Source organism: Zalophus californianus, chromosome 11, assembly GCF_009762305.2.
Source record: "Zalophus californianus isolate mZalCal1 chromosome 11, mZalCal1.pri.v2, whole genome shotgun sequence".
NCBI classification, from domain to species: Eukaryota; Metazoa; Chordata; class Mammalia; order Carnivora; family Otariidae; genus Zalophus; species Zalophus californianus.
Window position 1 is genome coordinate 7,870,084 of NC_045605.1, and position 22,060 is coordinate 7,892,143.

General features: G+C 37.9%; 1 protein-coding gene across 5 annotated transcripts in view; it reads right to left on the reverse strand.

Moving 5' to 3' along the window:
- The window catches only part of ARHGAP20 (Rho GTPase activating protein 20), a 140,711-nt gene that overhangs the window by 99,736 nt on the left and 18,915 nt on the right, over positions 1-22,060 (reverse strand). For all 5 annotated transcript variants that reach the window (XM_027580998.2, XM_027580996.1, XM_027580999.1 and 2 more), the window contains exon 2: positions 21,767-21,849. In XM_027580998.2, coding sequence (XP_027436799.1) covers positions 21,767-21,846 — 80 coding nt within the window. In that variant the 5' untranslated portion in view covers positions 21,847-21,849. The remainder of the gene's footprint in view (positions 1-21,766; positions 21,850-22,060) is intronic.

The following is a 22,060-nucleotide window of genomic DNA, read 5'->3' on the forward strand; positions in this document are numbered from 1 at the left end:
AAGAGAGTACAGGAAAACTGCAGCCCTATCCCTAATGTATATGGACTGCAAATACTTTATAAATCCACACATAACCCTGCTCTAACTGTAAGAAACATCAGACAAACCCAAAATGAAGGACATTCTACTAAATGCCTCAAAAATATCAAGGTCATCAAAAACAAGAAAGGTCTGAGAAACTGTCATAGTCTAGAGGAGCTTAAGGAAGATATAATGACTAAATCTAATACTGTACTTGGGATGAGATCCTGGCATAGAAAAAAAGGACATTAGGTAAAAATCTGAGAAGTATAACCTTCAGTTAATAACAATGTATTAATACTGGTTCATTAGTTGTGACAAAGGTACTACAGTATTTTGAGATGTTAACAAGGTACACTGGTTGATGGTACCCAGAAACTCTGTAATATTCTTGCAACTTTTCTGTAAATCTAAACCTATTCTAAAATAAAAGTTTATTTAAAAAAAACTGTAATTCACTATAGTTAGACTAAAAAAAGAAAGCAACAACATACGATCATTTCAAAGTTGCAAGAGAAGTGTTTGACAAAATTCAATACCCATACATGACAAAACACTAAAAAACTGAAATTAAAAGGTAATTCCTCAATTTAATACTGGAAAGCTACAAAAAGACTCTATAGCTAGCTAATATCATATGTCATGGTGAAAGGCTAAATACTGTCCTGCCTAAAATGAGGAACAAAAAAGTTAAGTCTGTTCATACCACTTCTATTAAACAGTATACCAGAGGTTCTAGCTAGTACATTAAAGTAAGAAAAGAGAAGAAAAATTGAACAGGTCAGAATGGAAGAAGTAAAACTGTCTTTATTCTCAAAGGAAATAAATGTGTATATAGAATATTCTGAGAAATTTACATTAAAGGTAATAGAGTTTTTTTTTAAAAGGCTAACAACTAATAAGTGAATTTAGTAAGATCAAAGGATTAAAGGTCAAGAAACAAAGACAGCTATATTTCTATATATTAGCAATTATCAAATGGAACATGAGATAAAAAGTTACAATATCAACAAAAACCATGAACGTCTTATTAGAAAGTTCAGTAATAAAGATATTATGATATTGGCAAGGACAGGCATATAGACTGATGGAAAAGAATGGAGTTTAGAAGTAGACCTACACAAATATGGTGAGTTGGTTTTTGACAAAGTTTCCAGAAGGAAAACATAGGCCCTATTTTCCCAACTGGCAAAAGAAACACTTTACAGTCATTGGTATTTCAACAACTGGATATCTGTAGGAAAAACGATAAACCTTAAACCTACCTTACTTTATACCATATACAAAAATTAAACCAACTTGATCATAGGCCTAGCATAGAAGAAAACATAGGATACTATCTTTGAGACTTGCAAATATTCAAATATTTCTTAGATAAGGCACATACATATAAGCTATCATAGAGAAAACTTGTTAAATTAGACTTCATTGTAACTACAAATTTTTGTTCTTCAAAAAGCACTATTAAAGAAAATGAAAAGACAAGACAGATTTAGAGGAAATATTTTCACTGTACATATTTGACAAAGGACCTATATATCCAGAATACATAAAGAACTCTTATAATTCCCTAGGTTTACAAATAAATGCACAAAAGTTCACTTCACAAAGGAAAATGGGCAATAATTACATGGAATATGCCCAATATCTTAGTCTTCGGGAAAAGGCAAATGAAAACCATAATGAGATACCACTATATACTCAGTAGAAAGGCTAAATTTTTTTTTTTTTTAAGATTTTATTTATTTGACAGACACAGTGAGAGAGGGAACACAAGCAGGGGGAGTGGGAGAGGGAGAAGCAGGCTTCCCGCGGAGCAGGGAGCCCGATGTGGGGCTCGATCCCAGGACCCTGGGATCATGACCTGGGCCGAAGGCAGACACTTAACGACTGAGCCACCCAGGCGCCCTAAGGCTAAAAATTTTTACACTGTCATTCATTTACTAAGTTTGGGCCAGGATGTGAAACAACGGGAGATCTTATGCATTGTTGGTGGGTATGTAAAATAGCAAAAACACTTTAGAAAAAGTCTGACAGTTTATTTTAAAGGTAAAGAAACATTATATGATCCAGTAATTTAACTCTGTGGCATTTACTCAATAGAGTGAAAACAGAAAAGACTTGCATACAAATGTTCACAGCAGTTTTCTTCATAATAGCCCCAAACTGCAAACAACTCAAATGTCTATCGACAGGCAAATGAAGAAGCTTAACTGTGGGATCTCCACAAATGGAGTATTGCTTGGCAATAAAAAGGAACAAACTTCTGATGTATGTAACATGGATGAATCTCAAACACATTCTGCTGAGCCAAAGGGGACAGAGACAAAAGAAATAAATAGGACAAAAGAAAGATATTTCCAGTTGATAAAAGATAAAACTATCCTGAGCTTTATCAGTCTCACAATATAGGTTTAAAACTAACAGAATAACAAGAAGAAATTGACCTGTCCACAACTGAAGTGGAAAACACCACACAGCTCCCAAGAGCTCCCGCAGTGACAGAGCAAAAGGACCGAGTATCAGGAAGGGACTGATGATTTACATAACGGGTAACGTACTTTTCAACATACATGTCTATGTAACAAATCATAAAGAAAACTTAGAAATCACACACCATACAATCCTATTCTCTGGCACAGGCCAGAAACTTAGATATTAAAAAATTATAGGAAAAAGTGAAAACAAACCCAAGTAATATAAAATGCAATATATAACATTTCAACTTCCCTGCTTTATACTAGAAAATACCCAGAGTTAAGTAAATAATTACATTAAACAATGTAATTTATAGGAATTTTTAGCTTCTTTGAGTTGGAGATAAAAGTAGAGAATCATTTCAGAGCAATTCTATCACTTTCATTTAAAGTGATGATCTCTCATTTGTCCACACGAAATTACAACAGACAGACTCTAATGGCCACAAAGAGATTATAATAGTAATAATGAAGTTTCATAAACCTAGCTTCTAGGAATGTTCTTTCTTTATCTTATGAGATAGCAAATTCTAAAAATTGAAATGATTTTATTGAGGCAGTATATAGTATGTTGGGTAAGGTCACAAATTGTAACATCATAGAGAAATAAATTTAAATTTCAACTCCTTTACTTGACAGCTGAGAGGCTTAAGCTAAATTATTTTAAATTTCTAAGATTAAATATCTTTACTATAAAATGAAAAAGTCACTTAAAAATATATACACAAAATACTTAATTAGGAACCTGGTAAATGGTAAGCATTCAATTTAAATTATAGCTTTTTTAGTATTGCCAACATTAACACACTGTCCTACACCATTAAAATTCACCATGTTGAAAATTTGCTCAATTAGCCAATCTGTTAATGTCACCATATTTATCCAGTCTTCAAAACCTAGAAACTTCATTCTTAATATCCAAATTTGATTCTCACTCTCTGGATTTTCCCCTTCACCATATAAGCTCTTCATTATCATTTGCCTGAATTATTTTCACCTGTCTCCTAAATAGTCTACCTGCCTCAACCATCTCTCTTCCAATCAATTCTTTGATAGAGCTGTCTTTCAAAAACAAAAATTAAATCACACCACTAATTCTGATTTTCTTAGATTATTGCTCTACTACCTAGAAATCCAAAGTACTCAGCCTGACAAAGGCAATTCCCATTCTGGTCTTTGTTTTGCTACCCTCATCACCTGTCACTCCTTCCTAAAAACTCTGAGCTCTAATTTATATTCTCATTAGTAGAACATTATGTCACCTGTTCCCTCTGCTAAGAAACTCCTATTCATCCATCAAACCCCAGCATAGACAGTATCACCTCTGTGACACTTTCCCTCAAGGCCTAAGGCAGTTGCTTTGTTGTTTTATTTCTACCTTCATTATAGCACTTATAGTCTATTAAATTTATTTCTGACATTTTTTTTCCTTTTCTACTTGATGGTGAGCTCCCTGAAGGCTAGTACAGAAAAACTCTTATCTAGTAAGAGTGCCTCCCTCATGGTGGGCAGTCTGAATAAAAGACAACATTTTTGTAGGAAAAAGCTGAGATGTCAGAAATAAAACATATATGTTGTTACAACTTCCAAAAGCTTAGCATATTTATTCCTTAGCTCCATACTTCATGTTATAAGTTAAAGCAAATCCATAGAATTTTATTTTCAATATATTTACATACATGACACATAAATAAAGTAGGTAGAGAATATTTCTACCATACACAGCATCAGATATGATGTTGATGATTCAATCATAGAATTATGTACATAAACTTTGAAGCCAAATGACAGAAAAAGGTATCAAGAGGGATATCCATGAATACAGATCAAAATTTCATTTTTACCTCCCTGCATTTTTCAAATTTTCTAAAACATACATGTATAACTTTCTAACAGCTATGTTTTTAAAGAACAAACAAAAACTAGATACTCCAGAAACCCATAGTTATCAAAAAGTTAGGATTATTAAATCTCTTAAAAGTTAATTTATAGAGTATGCATCACAGAAATCTCCTAAAGGACCATGCTTGTAGAAATTATTTTTTTCTCAAAACAGAAGGGTTAGTTTCAATGAAGGAGAAAAAAAAGCAACCAAAACCAAGGTATAAATAAAAAATAAAGTGAACAACTGAAGCTTGGTTGGCCTTCAATTATCCAGATGTTTCAGGTTCAAGGGCTTTGGGGACCTCACAAGCCTCAAATCAATGCCACAATCCTGTGTTTTGCTTTGTACATATATGCACATCATATTAAGAATACTGTTTGGCAATACATAAAGAACTCTTACAACTCATTAATAAAAAGTAACCCAATTAAAAATGTCTAAGTTTTAAATAGAACATTTCCCTCAAAAGATACAAATGGCAAGCAAACACATGAAAAGATGCTCAACATCATAATGAAATGAGAACCAGGAAGAGGCGCCTCTTTGTTCTGGCTGAGAGAGCTACAGTCAAAAAGCCAGAAAATAACAAGAGTTGTTAAGGGTGTGGAAAAAGCAGAGCCCTTATGTGTTGCTGGCGGGAGTACGATGGTGCAGCTGCGTTGGAAAACGAGTTTGGCAGTTCCTTAAAAAGCTAAACACAGAGTTATCACATGACCCAGCAATTCTACCCTAGATATATATCCAAGAGAAATGAAACATACATCCACACAGAAACTTGTATGTGAATTTTCACAGCAGCATTATTCATAATAGCTAAAAAATAGAAAATACCCAAATGTCCATCAACGAGCAAATAAACAAAATGTGGTGTATCTATCCACCTAATGAAATATTATTTCACAATTAAAAGTAATGAAGTACTAATTCAAGGTACAACATGGAAGAACCTTGAAAACATTACACTAACTGGAAGAAGCCAGTCAAAAAAGACCACATAGTGCATGCCGGCATTTATATTGAAATGTCTAGAAGAGATAAAACTATAGGAGCAGAAAAGAGAAGAGTGGCTGCTTAGTACTGGAGACAGGGGAAGAAGGGACATGAGAAATAAAAAGGAAGGGCAGCTCATGGCTATGGGGTTTCTTCTAGGAGGGATGAGAATGCTTTAAGTCTGTGGTAATAGGGCGGTGCCTGGGTGGCTTCAGTTAGTTAAGGATCTGACTCTTGGTTTCGGGTCAGGTCATGATCTTGCAGTAGCGGGACGGTGCCCTGTGTCCACCTCACCGCTCAGCAGGGATTCTGCTTCAGATTCTCCTTCTCCCTCTGCTCCTCCCATCACTTGTGCCCACGCGCTCTCTCTCTCAAATAAATAAATAAAATCTTAAAAAAAGACAACTGTGGTAATAGCTGCACAATTCTGTGAATATTTTTAAAACAACTGAATTGTATACTTTAAATGGATGACTTATATGGTATAAACTATATCTGTTTAAAGAAAGAAAGACTGTCATCTGGCCCCTTTCCCAACAAATTATGTGATTTGGAAAGTGAGCATTTTCATTTACAAATGGACACAGTATCTGTTTCCATCTTTCCACTTCTAGCTATGAGAATACATAAAAGGTACATGGGAGAAACACTCTAGAAAGCTAGTTTAATAAACTGAAGATGACTATTGGTTATCTATTGCTGCCTAACAGATTACCCCAAACATAGCAGCTTAAAACAAACATTTATTATCTCACACAGTTTCTAATGGTGAGGAAACAAGGAGTGGCTGAGCTGGCTGGGTCTGGCTCAGATCACTTACGAGGCCACAGTGAAGCTGGGGCTGCAATCTCTGAAAACTTGACTGGGGTTGGAAAATCCGATTCCAAGCTCACTCATTTGGCTGTTGGTTGGAGGCTTCAGATCCTCCCCTATAGGCATCTCCATAGGACTGCTCAGGACATGGTTTCCCACAGAACAAGTCATCAGAGAGACAGAGAGAGTATGACAATCAAGACAAGCTCGGCCTTAATCTTAAAAGTGATACACCATCATTTTTGCAATATTCTACTGGTTACACAGATCAATTCTGATCAGTGTGGGAGGGGATTCGACAAGGGCGTGAATACCAGGAGGTGGGAATCACTGGGGCCCTTATGGAGGTTGGCTACCAAGATGACATTAGAATGATAAACAGCAAATGCTTGACCTTGGCAACGAAAGAGGACAGAAAGGATACATAGCCCTTAGTAGCGTGACAGACACACTCCTGGGGATGTAAGAGTTGTGATAAAAAGGTCTGCAAGGAGCATTCATACCATTTTCCATTCTCCATGTGGTGAAGTTGCAATTAGCATAAAGAAACAAAACTGTGGCGTTGGGGGCTGGAGGAAGAAGTACATAAACGATTTAGGCAACCTCACTCTCCCCGCCTCCCCACCACTGACAGATGAGCAGACAGTCCCTGCTGCAGAAATGTTAGGTGACTCTACCAAGGTCATACAGTGACTGAGCAGGAAGGAGCCCCCATTCTCTGTGTCTTCTCAATACAACAGGAGCTATCCATCAGAGAACCACTGGCAGTGACTCACAGTACAGATGATACGGTAAACATGCGGGCATTACCTCACACCCATTAAACAGTCAGTCACTCCAGAACTGATATTTCTTGTGATTTTCTGACGCTGGCTGTGTTACTTTCTCATGCGGTAGTGGACTCTTAGCCTCCTTCCCACTCCAACTGAGAGCTGTCCTACTTAGCTGGGGGAGGAAGGAATCACTCATTTAACTCAGCTAATATTACAGAGTTTCTGTTCCATAGCCAGCACCGAACATGCAGATGTGAAGAACAGAAAACACTTGGTCCCTTCACTCACAAGGCAGATACTCAAGTTGAGAAAACAAGACCTAATGTGGAACACTAAGATATTATACATCATGTGACAGGGCAGAGCAAGGATTTATATATTTTCAATAGTTTTATTTACCAAAAAAACTTACATAATATTACAGTGTGCCAGATACATTATAGTATCAACTCTCTGAATCCCTTATGAGTTATCCTCATTTTATAGATGAGGAAAGTGAGGCCTTAACAGGTTAAGGAGCTTGTCAAAGTGTTCTCTCTGGAAAACTTTTTAACAAAAGCTTAACAAAGCAATGGGTTCCATTTTGGTAAAAATTTGCCAACTTTGCCACCTTATAAAGCAATAGCTGTTTCTTTCCTTTACAACCAAATTTTACAACTTTGGAAAATGTTCCTCACAAGGAAAGAGGAATCTTGCAGGCAGCTGGCAATCTTCATGTATCAAATTTCTAACTTTGTGTTCTTCTGATCACACACCTTGAATTATCTATGGGTCTCTCAATGAAAACCTATGGACACATGGTCCCAAACTGTAGGAAGAGGCCCCCTGCAGAGCTGGCTGGCATAGAGTGCAGCACGATGAGGGGTATCTGGCACAGGTTTTCTTCTAAGATAATGTGTCTATATAGTTTATTGTGATTTTGAAAAGGTATTAAGGATTTTTAAAAATTCCCTCTAAAACTCAAAATTTTATTTGAAAGCCTTGTACCAAGAAACTGTATCTAGATATGAAAGGTTTACAGAATTCCAAAAGAAAGTCTAGTAACTGACCTTTCCTATAAATTATATCAAACTGTTACCACAACTATCTTAGAGTCTTCAGTATGAGAATGGCCTTTATGAGGTCATTCAATTCATTCCAGTTACCATATCTGGAAAGTTCACACTAAACAATCACAGGTAGAGGTGGTTTTTCATTGTTGTGAAAGTAGATTTGACCACAATCCTTAGTAAACCACTCTAGAGCATAAATGTACTCCTTGCATATGAAAGAATGATGTGTTATCATCTACTTTAGATGAGTATTAAAATGATGTTAACATAACAGAGAAAAAAAGGAAATGAGGTAATGAGAAATTTGTAGAACACAATGGGGGATAGCCTAGGTAAGGCAATGTTAGTGCGCACGCATGCGCGCACGTGTGTGTGTGTGTGTGTGTGTGTGTGTGTGTGTAGTCATGCACAACAGGAGTGAACTGACCAAAAGGAAGCAGAAGCCAGCTAGCAAACAGCTGCTGCCCTAGTTCTCTAACACCTCCTGATGTGGATCTCTCATCCTAGCATCCTTATCTCAAACCGGCCAATTCTTTGTGTGTCTCATCTTGATTCATAGCTTTGGCACATATGGCTCTCCTCGAGACCCTTCATCCGGAGGGGCCAAGCAAACCAGGGCAATCCTCCATGTCTCAGAATCATTCCAAGCATACTTTGAACTTCTGCCTAGGGAGACCTCAAGAGTGGTCAGGGTCTGCCAAGAATAAATCCAAAATGTTCTGAGTTAATTTTGCATCAGGCCAGACCTAGAAATATAATTGTTTTGTAAAATGAATGTAATATTAGAGTCCAGCTAGCTTCTAGACTGCATCTTTCATCCTTTTTATTTCTAATCTGCTGTGGTTCTAAGAGAGTCTTTCTATGAGGATTCTGTGTACTTCTACTTCTGTTGTTACTACTGTTTCTATTACTAATAGTAATAATAATAACCTTCATACATAAAGCACTGATTATGTGCTGGTGATTACATTAAGGAATTTACATATATAAGACCCATTTAGTCTTCCTTATAATCTTACGAGATAGGTTATTATCCCTTGTTTAAAAATTTACCCAACATGGGGGGGGGGGCGGAGCAAGATGGTGGAGGAGTAGGAGACCTGGATTTCCTCTGGTCTCAGGAATTCAGCTGGATAGGGATCAAACCATTCTGAACACCTACGAACTCAACAGGAGATTGAAGAAAAGAATAGCAACACCTCTCTGAACAGAAGAGACCATTTTCTGGAAGGTAGGATGAGCGGAAGAAGTGAATCAGAGGCCATATTCGGGAGGATAGACGGCGGGGGAGGGGGCCTCCATCGGCCGCTTCTGGCAAGTGACAGAGCCCCAGAATCAAAAAATCGGAACTTGTAGAAGTTGGATCCGCTGCGGGATGTCGCTCCAGTGGCTAAGTGGGGGGTGGAACCCTGGCGGGACACTGTGGTCTCAGGACCCTCGGGGTCACAGAAAGACCGGGGGAGCCTGAGTGTGGCAGAGCTCCCAGGTATCGGAGCAGGGAAGCCAGCTGCAGAGATGGAGCCGAGGCGCGGGCTCTAGCCCGGGGTTGCCATAAACTGTGATCCGCAGCCCAGCCGGGCCACTGCTCCTCCAGCAGGGACCCAACAAGCGGCAGATTCGGGGAGACTCCCCTTCCTCCCCCGGGAGGAGCGGCGTGGGAGCGTACCGCAGGGATCTGCTAGGTTTGGAGACTCCACACGGGGTTGGGTGCCAGAGATAGAAACGCTCGGTCACAGGCCGGGTGAGCACGGAGTGCGGCCGGAGACCGGGGACACGGGAGTGACTAACTGCTTTTCTCTGGGGGCGCACTGAGGAGCAGGGCCCCGAGTTTTCGACTCCAACGGGGCGGAGATTGGGAGGTCGCCATTTTCACTCTCGTCCTCCAAAGCTGGACCGAAAGCTTGCAGGGAACAGAAGCTCCCAAGAGCAAACCCAAGCAGATTGCTTAGCCCGGACCAACAAGGGCGGGGCAATTCCGCCTCCGGCAAAGACATTTGGAAACCACAGCAACAGGCCCCTCCCCCAGAAGATCAGCACGAACAGTCAGCCAAGACCCAAGTTTACCGATCAACGAGAACGGGAGAACTCCAGCACTAGGGGAATACTGCACATAGAATTCATGGCTTTTTTACCATGATTCATTAGTCTTTCAAAGTTAATTTTTTTAACTGTTTTTTTTTTTTTTGAAATTTTCTTTTTCGCTTTTTCAACCAACATCTTATCAATCCCTTTTTTAAAAAAAACACTTATTTTTCATTTTGAGTCATATTCTATCCCTTCATAGTAGTTACCCTTATTTTTGACATATATATATAACTTGTTCTCTCTTTAAAATTTTGAGATACAGTTTCTTCTAACATATCAAAATATACCCTAAATTTCTAGTGTATGGCTTTGTTCTAGTCTCCTGCCTGATCACATTCTCTCCCCACTTTTTCTTTCTTTTTTTTAATCCTCTTCTTTCTTTTTTCAAGCACCTTATCAATTCCTTTTATAAAATCTTTTATAATTTGCATCTTTACAGTCATATTCCATCCCTTCATCGTATCAACCCTTATTTTGTACATATATAAGTCTTTCTTTAAAATTTTAGGAGGCACTTTCTTCTAACAGACCAAAATACACCCAATATCTAGTGTGTGGCACTGATCTATGCACTAGCCTTATCATATTTGATCATATTCTGTTTCTTGGTTTGTTCTGTTTTTGTCTTTTTCTTTCTTTCTTTTTTTTTTTTTTTTTTTTTTTTGCTTTCTTTCTTCTTTCTTTCCCTTTCTTTTCCCCTGGTTTCAGGTCTTTTCTGATTTGTTTAGAGTATATTTTCTGGGGACGTTGTTAACCTGTTAGCATTTTCTTCTCTCATTCATCTACTCTCCTCTGGATAAAATGACAAGACGAAAAAAAACACCTCAACAAAAAGAACAAAAGGTAGTACCGTCTGCCAGGGACCTACTCAATATGGACATTAGTACAATGTCAGACCTAGAGTTCAGAATTATGATTTTAAAGATATTAGCTGGGCTTGGAAAAAGCATGGAAGTTATTAGAGAAACCCTTCTGGGAGAAATAAAAGAACTAAAATCTAACCAAGTCGAAATCAAAAAGGCTATTAATGAGGTGCAATCAAAAATGGGGCACTAGCTGCTAGGATAAATGAGACAGAAGAGAGAATTAGTGATAGAGAAGACCAAATGATGGAAAATAAAGAAGCTGAGAAAAAGAGAGATAAACAGCTACTGGATCACAAGGGCAGAATTCGAGAGATAAGTGATACGATAAGATGAAACATTAGAATAATTGGGATCCCAGAAGAAGAAGAGAGAGAAGGGCAGAAGGTATATTGGAGCAAATTATAGCAGAGAACTTCCCTAATGTGGGGAAAGAAACAGGCATCAAAATCCAGGAGGCAGGCACAGAGAACCCCTCTCAAAATCAATAAAAATAGGTCAACACCCCGATATCTAATAGTAAAACTTAACGAGTCTCAGAGACAAAGAGAAAATCTTGAAAGCAGCTCGGGAGAAGAGATCTGTAACCTACAATGGTAGAAATATTAGACTGGCAACAGACCTATCCACAGAGGACCTGGCAGGCCAGAAGGGACTGGCATGATATCTTCAGAGCACTAAACGAGAAAAATATGCAGCCAAGAATACTATATCCAGCTAGGCTGTCATTGAAAATAGGAGAGATAAAAAGCTTCCAGGACAAACAAAAACTAAAGGAATTTGCAAACACGAAACCAGCCCTCCAAAAATATTGAAAGGGGTCCTCTAAGCAAAGAGAGAGCCTAAAAGCAGCATAGACCAGAAAGGAACACAGACAATATACAGTAACAGTCACCTTACAGGCAATACAATGGCACTAAATTCATATCTTTCAATAGTTACCCTGAATGTAAATGGGCTAAATGCCCCAATCAAAAGACACACACTATCAGACTGGATTAAAAAACAAGACCCATCAATATGCTGTAAGAGACTCATTTTAGACCCAAAGACACCCCCACATTGAAAGTGAGGGGGTGGAAAACCATTTACCATGCTAATGGACACCAAAAGAAAGTTGAGGTGGCAATCCTTATATCAGACAAATGAGATTTTAAACCAAAGACTGTAATAAGAGATGAGGAAGGACACTATATCCTACTTAAAGGGTCTATCCAACAAGAAGATCTAACAATTATAAATATCTATGCCCCTAACGTGGGAGCAGCCAATTAGATAAGGCAATTAATAACAAAAGCAAAGAAACACATTGAAAACAGTACACTAATAGTGGGGGACTTTAACACCCCCTGACTGAAATGGAAAGATCATCTAAGCAAAAGATCAACAAGGAAATAAAGACTTTAAATGACACACTGAACCAAATGGACTTCACAGACATATTCAGAACATTCCATCCCAAAGCAACAGAATACACATTCTTCTCTAGTGCCCATGGAACATTCCCCAGAATAGATCACATCCTAGGTCACAAATCAGGTCTCAACCGGTACCAAAAGATTGGGATCATTCCCTGCATATTTTCAGACCACAGTGCTTTGAAACTAGAACTCAAATACAAGAGGAAAGTTGGAAAGAACTCAAATACATGGAGGCTAAAGAGCATCCTACTAATGAATGAATGGGTCAACCAGGAAATTAAAGAAGAATTAAATAAATTCATGGAAACCAATGAAAATGAAAACATAACTGTTCAAAATCTTTGGGATGCAGCAAAGGCAGTCCTAAGAGGAAAGTATATAGCAATACAAGCCTTTCTAAAGAAACAAGAAAGGTCGCAAATATACAACCTAACCCTAAACCTAAAGGAGCTGGAGTAAAAACAGCAAATAAAGCCTAAACCCAGCAGGAGAGAGAAATAAAGATCAGAGCAGAAATCAATGAAATAGAAACCAAAAGAACAGTAGAACAGATCAACGAAACTGGTTGATCCTACAGCGAATATCATTCTCAATGGGGAAAAGCTGAGAGCTTTCCCCCTAAAGTCAGGAACATGGCAGGGATGTCCACTATCACCACTGCTCTTCAACATAGTATTAGAAGTCCTAGCCACAGCAATCAGACAACAAAAAGAAATCAAAGGCATCCGAATCAGTAAAGAGGAGTCAAACTCTCACTCTTTGCAGCTGATATGATACTGTATGTGGAAAACCCAAAAGACTCCACCCCAAAACTGCTAGAACTCATCCAGGAATTCAGGAGGTGGTTCTTTGAAAGAATTAATAAGATGGATAAACCCCTGGCCAGACTTATCAAAAAGAGAAATGACCCAAATCAACAAAATCATGAATGAAAGAGGAGAGATCACAACCAACACTAAAGAAATACAAACAATTATAAGAACGTATTATGAGCAACTCTATGCCAGCAAATTAGATAACCTGGAAGAAATGGATGCATTCCTAGAGATGTATCAACTACCAAAATTAAACCAGGAAGAAATAGAAAACCTGAACAGATCTATAACCACTAAGGAAATTGAAGCAGTTATCAAAAATCTCCCAACAAACAAAAGCCCAGGGCCAGATGGCTTCCCAGGGGAATTCTACCAAACATTTCAAGAAGAATTACTACCTACTCTCCTGAAACTGTGCCAAAAAATAGAAATGGAAGGAAAACTCCCAAACTCATTTTATGAGGCCACCATTACCTTGATCCCCAAACCAGACAAAGACCCCATCAAAATGGAGAATTACAGACCAATATCCTTGATGAACGTGGATGCAAAAATTCTCACCAAAATACTAGCCAATAGGATCCAACAGTACATTAAAAGGATTATTCACCACGACCAAGTGGGATGTATCCCTGGGCTGCAAGGTTGGTTCCACATCTGTAAATCAATCAACATGATACAATACATTCACAAAAGAAAGAACAAGAACCATATGATCCTCTCAAAAGACGCAGAAAAAGCATTTGACAAAGTACAGCATCCTTTCTTGATCAAAACTGTTCAGAGTATAGGGATAGAGGGTACATACCTCAATATCATAAAAGCCATCTATGAAAAACCTACAACAAATATCATTCTCAATGGGGAAAAGCTGAGAGCTTTCCCCCTAAAGTCAGGAATGTGGCAGGGATGTCCACTATCACCACTGCTATTCAACATAGTATTAGAAGTCCTAGCCACAGCAATCAGACAACAAAAAGAAATCAAAGGCATCCAAATCGGTAAAGAGGAGTCAAACTCTCACTCTTTGCAGATGATATGATACTTTATGTGGAAAACCCAAAAGACTCCACCCCAAAACTGCTAGAACTCATACAGGATTCAGTAAAGTGGCAGGATATAAAATCAATGCACAGAAATCAGTGGCATTCCTATACACCAATAACAACAGAGAAGAGAGATAAATTAAGGAATCGATCCCATTTACAATTGCACCCAAAACCATAAGATACCTAGGAATAAATCTAACCAAAGAGGCAAAGGATCTGTACTCAGAAAACTATAAAATACTCATGAAAGAAATTGAGGAAGACACAAAGAAATGGAAAAACGTTCCATGCTCATGGATTGGAAGAACAAATATTGTGAAGATGTCATTGCTACCTAGAGCAATCTACACATTCAATGCAATCCCCATCAAAATACCATCTACTTTTTTCAAAGAAATGGAACAAATAATCCTAAAATTTGTATGGAACTAGAAAAAACCCCGAATAGCCAGAGGAATGTTGAAAAAGAAAAGCAAAGCTGGTGGCATCACAATTCCCGACTTCCAGCTCTATTACAAAGCTGTCATCCTCAAGACAGTATGGTACTGGCACAAAAACAGACACATAGATCAATGGAACAGAATAGAGAGCCCAGAAATGGATCCTCCACTCTATGGTCAACTCATCTTTGACAAAGCAGGAAAGAATGTCCAATGGAATAAAGACAGTCTCTTCAACAAATCGTGTTGGGAAAATTGGACAGCCACATGGAGAAAAATGAAACTGGACCGTTTCCTTACACCACACACAAAAATAGACTCCAAATGGTTGAAAGACCTAAATGTGGGACAGGAGTCCATCAAAACCCTAAAGGAGAACACAGGCAGCAACCTCTTCGACCTCAGCCGCAGCAACTTCTTCCTAGAAACATCACCAAAGGCAAGGGAAGCAAGGGCAAAAATGAACTATTGGGATTCCATCAAGATAAAAAGCTTTTGCACAGCAAAAGAAGCAGTCCACAAAACCAAAAGACAACCGACAGAATGGGAGAAAAGATTTTCAAATGACATATGAGATAAAGGGCTAGTATCCAAAATTTATAAAGTACTTCTCAAACTCAACACCCAAAGACCAAATAATCCAATCATGAAATGGGCAGAAGACATGAACAGCCATTTTTCCAAAGAAGACATCCAAATGGCCAACAGACCCATGAAAAAGTGCTCAACATCACTCGGTATCAGGGAAATCCAAATCAAAACCTCAATGAGATACCACCTCACACCAGTCAGAATGGCTAAAATTAACAAGTCAGGAAATGAGAGATGTTGGTGGGGATGCAGAGAAAGGGGAACCCTCCTACACTCTTGGTGGGAATGGAAGCTGGTGCAACCACTCTGGAAAACAGTATGGAGGTTCCTCAAAAAGTTGAAAATAGAGCTACCATACGATCCAGCAATTGCACTACTGGGTATTTACCCCAAAGATACAAATGCAGGGATTTGAAGGGGTACGTGTACCCCAGTGTTTATAGCAGCAATGTCCACAATAGCCAAACTGTGGAAAGAGCCAAGATGTCCGTCGACAGATGAATGGATAAAGAAGAGGTGGTATATATATACAATGGAATATTATGCAGCCATCAAAAGGAATGAGATCTTGCCATTTGCCACAACGTGGATGGAACTGGAGGGTGTTATGCTGAGTGAAATAAGTCAATCAGAGAAAGACATGTATCATATCACCTCACTGATATGAGGAATTCTTAATCTCAGGAAACAAACTGAGGGTTGCTGGAGTGGTGGGGGGGTGGGAGGGATGGGGTGGCTGGGTGATAGACATTGGGGAGGGTATGTGCTATGGTGAGTGCTGTGAACTGTGCAAGACTGATGAATCACAGATCTGTACCTCTGAAACAAATAATGCAATATAGGTTAAGAAAAAAAAAGAAGAAGATAGCAAGAGGGAAGAATGAAGGGGAGTAAATCGGAGGGGGAGACGAACCATGAGAGATGATGGACTCTAAAAAACAAACTGAGGGTTCTAGAGGGGAGGGGGGTTGGGGGGATGGGTTAGCCTGGTGATGGGTATTAGGGAGGGCACGTTCTGCGTGGAGCACTGCGGGTTATGCACAATGAATCTTGGAACACTACGTCAAAAACTAATGATGTAATGTATGGTGATTAAGATAACAATAAAAAATTTAAAGAAAAAGAAAAACTTACCCAACATCATAAAGCTAGTAAGGACCAGTATCAGGATTCAAACCTGGCAACCTGGCTCCAGAATCCATGCTGTTAGACACTATATCAAGCCCCTTTTGTTTGAATAATGCAAAGAATATACCATCAAAACCAGAGGCCTGCATTTCCAATCCCATCTCTAAGTCTATAATCAACTGTGTGACCTAGGGCAAGTCTTTGACTCAATTTCCACTTTATAATGGGCCAGGCTCAATGATTTGCTTCTGGTTATACAATGCTATAATGATGAAGTAGGTGTTTTCACTAACAAACTTGACTTTGCTGGATGAGTCAGAAGGTTTAAAGCTTGGAAATGAAATATGTCTAAGGGAAGGAAAGAGGCAACTAATAATAACTAAGTCAATCTTCTAAGAATTTTCACACTTCATATTTTGTAATACAAGCATTAGATTCATACTTTACAGAGGAAAACACTGAGACTCAGAGATCAGGTGATTTTTCCAAGGTCACACAGACTGTCAGGATGGACCAATGCATGGGAACACAGCTAAAGCTCCAGCCCTTCCTGCAGCACCACGATGCTTCCCTGCCTGTCCTCTCAGCAGCAGTGAGCAGAGATTGAAAAGGGAATCTATATAAAGTCCCTAGCATGAAGTCTTGCGAACAGCACATACTCAGTAAATTAATTTGGATGTGGGGATGGAAACAGGTGAATATCAACTTAAAAGTGCTAACACATTGTAACTTAAAACAAAAGTGGGTTCATTTTTGTGTAACTTCTACAGGGTGGGCTGAGTAACTATCAAAACAAGTGAATTTCTGGAGGGAAAGTCTATATGACTTGAATCTATCCCTGAGTAAACAATGAAGAAATAACATGAGAATGCCAATAAATGTGGTATTTCCAGATCATATACATGTGTTCGTGGGGTATTTGGCTGCATGAAATAACTTCCTAACAATAACTCAGAGTCACTTTGTCAAGAGGAATCTGCCTTTCTCCCTAGCCAGAATTTCACCAGTAATACTGACGAACAAGGAAAGTCTCTCATGTGTTGACTACCTAAAGGAGGGCAGGAAAGGCAGAATCTTATGAAACTACTAAACTGTGCAAACTTACTAATTTCCTGTTCTGGTTTGGAAATGGAGTCACTTATTCACTTACCAATTCATCCCACAAATAATAATTGAACACCGGTATGTACAAAATGGAACACGACCTAGATGGTGATGCCAATGCAGTGGGAGGAGTGCTTACGATGAAAAGTTGCAGAGGCATGAATGTTATCTATGATGGGTTAGAGGACTGCCTGAAGGAAGTGACATCTGAGCCAACGCCAGAGTATATAGTGTGCTTAGGAAAGTGCAAGGAGTTAAGAATGGTTAGAATTCAGTGTATGCATAAGGAAGTCTCTTGAGCGACTGAATTTCATAATTATGTAGCCATAGAACTAGACGTAGAGGGTTTTCAGATCAGACAATAAGTTTGACACTCTCATTTTACGTTTAAGGAAACTAAGTCCTCTAATTAGGTACCCAGACTGTTACCATGAGGACGACTACTACATCAGGTGCGGCTGTCCTCAAATACAGAACTGAATGCTGTTGTGTCTAAGAGTAAACACAGCTGAATGCAGACACGTTGGAAAACCACTAACCTTCTTAGTGTGAAGGCCTGTTATCTGCTATGACACATACTAAAATACTTAGAGAAATCACATCTAGCTGATCTGAATGGTATCCACATACAAAAACGAAAAGTTAAAATCTATAAACCACCCCTCCTTATGTATTGTAAGGGTTGATCCAAGAACACTGGAGATAAAACTTCAACACATACAGTACACTCATCAATTAACTTAAGTCTTCCCTCTCTTTTAAAACTAGCTATTGTTCATTAAATTTAATAAAAATTGAGGTGCAACAGCTATTAAATGAAGCCATTCTTTTAAATCCCTGTGGATGTTTGCTAAACTTTGGACAAAAATTTTATCATCATTAATTACTAAGCAACACCTTACTGGGAAATCACAGTAGAAACAGTGACATTCTGTCACAAAGCCAAAATCAAGTAAGGGTCCAATACAAGAAATATGCAATGCTATGGTGACTGTGTATTTAATTCAAGAAATATGAGGTGCTAAAGTACTCTATTTCTTTTACAGGTTAGTTCTCATGATATTACATGTAAAGAAATAGTAAAGATTCTTTTTAGGTACTAGAATTTTATCGTACAAAGTTCTACTTGAAATAAGTGTGCTGTCAGCTTGGACTCAGAAGATTTTCATGTTTCCTGGGTGCAACTGATAGTAAAGCAAAATTCTTTTTTTTAAAAGATTATTTATTTATTTATTTATTAGAGAGAGAGAGAGAGAGTGCAAGCACATGTGTGAGGGGGTGGGAAGGTGCAGAGGGAGAGGAAGAGACAGAATCTCATGCAGAGTCGGTGCTGAGCATGGAGCCTGATGCGGGGCTCGATCTCACAACCCTGAGATCAGGGACCTGAGCTGAAATCAAGAGTTGGACACTTAACTGACCAAGCCACCCAGGTTTCCCTAAAAGCACTCTTTTAAAAAAAAGGATTCTTTTGTAGCTTGTCATAGTGGTTCTCCACCAAGGGGGTACTGGAATCAACCATGAAGAGCTTCTGACAATTATGCAGCTGTCTGGATCCCACTGCAGAACACTAACTAGAAAACTCTGGAAACCACCAGACTAGAAGAACTTTATGGTTCTTTCCAATCCAGTGATCACATTACATACAAAAACCTTGTACACATTCAACACCCAACAGCTTTCTTTTTGTACGCATTAACCGCCCAACACTACACAGAGTAAAAGCACTATTTCTGTACCAGAGATGAAGGCCCTGTTGCCCTGCGCTATGCATTCACTTTACTGACCTGGAGAAACTCCTAAGAAATAAATTGAAGATTAAAACATATACAACTTCAACTTAAATATACTTTTTTCCTCTGATTATTTTGATACAAGTCCATCATATTTCATTATTTCTGAGGCAGAAATTTGGGGAACTGTCTCTAATGTAAGCCCTAATTATTGCAGAGGTAATGGGAAGGCAGGAATGGGGAAGGACATGGCTGTGCATTAGTACATTCGTTCTCTAACTCACAACAATCCCGGGAAGGTGGGTGAGTGTTGTCAGTGTTACAGACCTGGTACTTCATCTGCCTTCTCAACCTTATTAGACCCAATTCCCCAATGTGATACTAACATCTACACATATGTATTCATTTCCATTCCTCCTTTTCTACCCTGAAACGAAATTCACAGATATTTAACAGAATTTCAAAAGTATCAAAATGCCCTAACAGTAATACAAAAGAAAATAAAAGTAATTAATAAATTATGTATTTCAATAGGTGTATGCTCCTGACTGACTATACTAAAAGACAATGAAGTAGTCAGATGCTTACACTACTTACAATTCATATATTTAAATTTAAGAGACATTGGATAGTAAGAAACCATAACACACAAGTACTGGAAAATGAAATAAAGTCAAACGATTTTCTGAAATGATCCCAAATAATATAAAGTACTATTATCTTTTGATATTCAAGCTAGTGGCATTTTTGGAAAATTTAATGTTTATTAAGACAAAAGTATATAAAAATACTTTGTCTTTATATATAAAACAGAGTTAGGTTATAGGCAGAGACAGTCATATAAAGTTTTTCAGCTTCCTTCACAAACATGCCATGCACGAGACCCTCAAAGCCATGTAGGTACCCCCACAATTCTTTGACGTGCAGGATACCCTGTGCATTACATGATGTCTACCATCGCTGGCCACTGCCCACTCAATCGCTGAGATAAACTCAAATGCTCCACAAAATTCCAAACTTCCAAACATGAGCTTTAAGTATCTATATGCATACTATTACAGATTCTCACAGGCTTGAGAGTAAGTGGGCCACTACTGACGCCTGATCTTGGGCTAAAGATTCTCTTATATAAGGGCTACTTATAATTGAAAAGCCTAGGACACATCTATCCTAGAAGCTTCCAATAAGAATTATACCCAAAACTGTTTTTTAAAGTAGATAATAAAGTTATTTTTATATGTATATCTATATATACAGTTGTACTAACAATTCTGCCTCTTCTACCTCCCCCCAAAAATACTTACTCATGAGCTTTCTAGATAATCAAGGTCAAACTGTGAAAATATTACCATTCTCTTTTTTCCACACTAATGCAAAGATACATTAATGCAAATAATCCAAAAGTCATTTATATAGGCAGTCAAATGTATTATTTATTTGGAAGAAGAGTATCTTCCTAATTACGTTTTGATTAGGCATCTATTAAAAGTAATTTACATCTCCTGATCTGATCAACCCAATGCCTAAAGTATGTGTCTTCTAGGGGCAGGTGCGGGAGCTGCCTGAGTCTGAGAACATGCTGAATACTAAGAGAGGAACCAAAGTATTTTGGAAGTTTCACTAATTGGGATTTGGTTCTATAATTTATTTTTGGCACTGGAAAAAAAAAACACCATGCCTTCATACAGATTTTATATTAAATTAGCACATTATTCATAAAAATATCAGATATACCCTCATTTTAAGTAAAGGTGATAAGGACTTCACTTTATATGAAAGGATTCACAGATTAGAGGAAAATCATCACAGGATTCCTTTGAACATAAAAACTCCTCCTGGTTAAAATGCCATTTAAAAATTAATGAATAAGTTAATGACTGAATATTCATTAAATTTCTACATATTATGAAAGACTTGCTTAAAATGTCTATTGAAATGGTATTTAGTCTTAATAGGTGAAATGGTCATTTCCATAGTGAGTTAACTTGTTTTCCACTTCAAATTCTACAGATTAATTCACTAATTAATTTAATAATGCATACAAGAAATCAGTATTCCATTTTTTATAACCTCAATTTGGTTATCTTTCTTCATATCTAAAATTGGTAAAAAATTTCCTCATACCCAGGCACAGGTATCAACTTATGATAAAAAATAAGGTAAGGTTTGTGCATAACCAAGATATGTGGTGGTTAAAGTAACTCATCTTTTAGTATTCTGATTGCTACTTGTTTCTATAAATAAACTTCAGCAATATGTGTAGCCTGCACATTTGTGTACTAGGTGATATGAGATTTCTGAATTCGTTTTAAAGCAACTGATCACACAGAACAGCTCTAAAAGGCTTTATGAGTCACATAAAATACAGACCTTATTATTTTTTTTTTCAGCACAGAAGCCATATTTTCTATTATTAAACAGAGAATTTTGATGCTGATAAAAAACAAACAAACAAAAAAACCTCACACATAAAAAAAATAAAAAAACATAGCACAATACCAAATGTGTAATATGAGGCTATTCACTTACTTGGTACTGGGCCTTTTTTGTAGGGCTTTATCCAGGATAAGAGATGGGGCACTCCTCCTCCTTTCTGCTAGTGTTTTCATTTTCTGTTGAGAAAAAAAATTCAAATGAAGACCATGTGACTTGTAAAGCCAGTAAATGCCAACTTTCAAACCAATTTAGCAAATTTTGTATTGCCTATCCTTGCCTCTCAAAGAGTCTGCAATCTCATTGTAGAGATAAAATAACATCTTAACTAAGAGAGTAAGTGTCAAAAAGTGGTAAAGGCTTTAAATATTTTTTATAGCTAGAGAATAA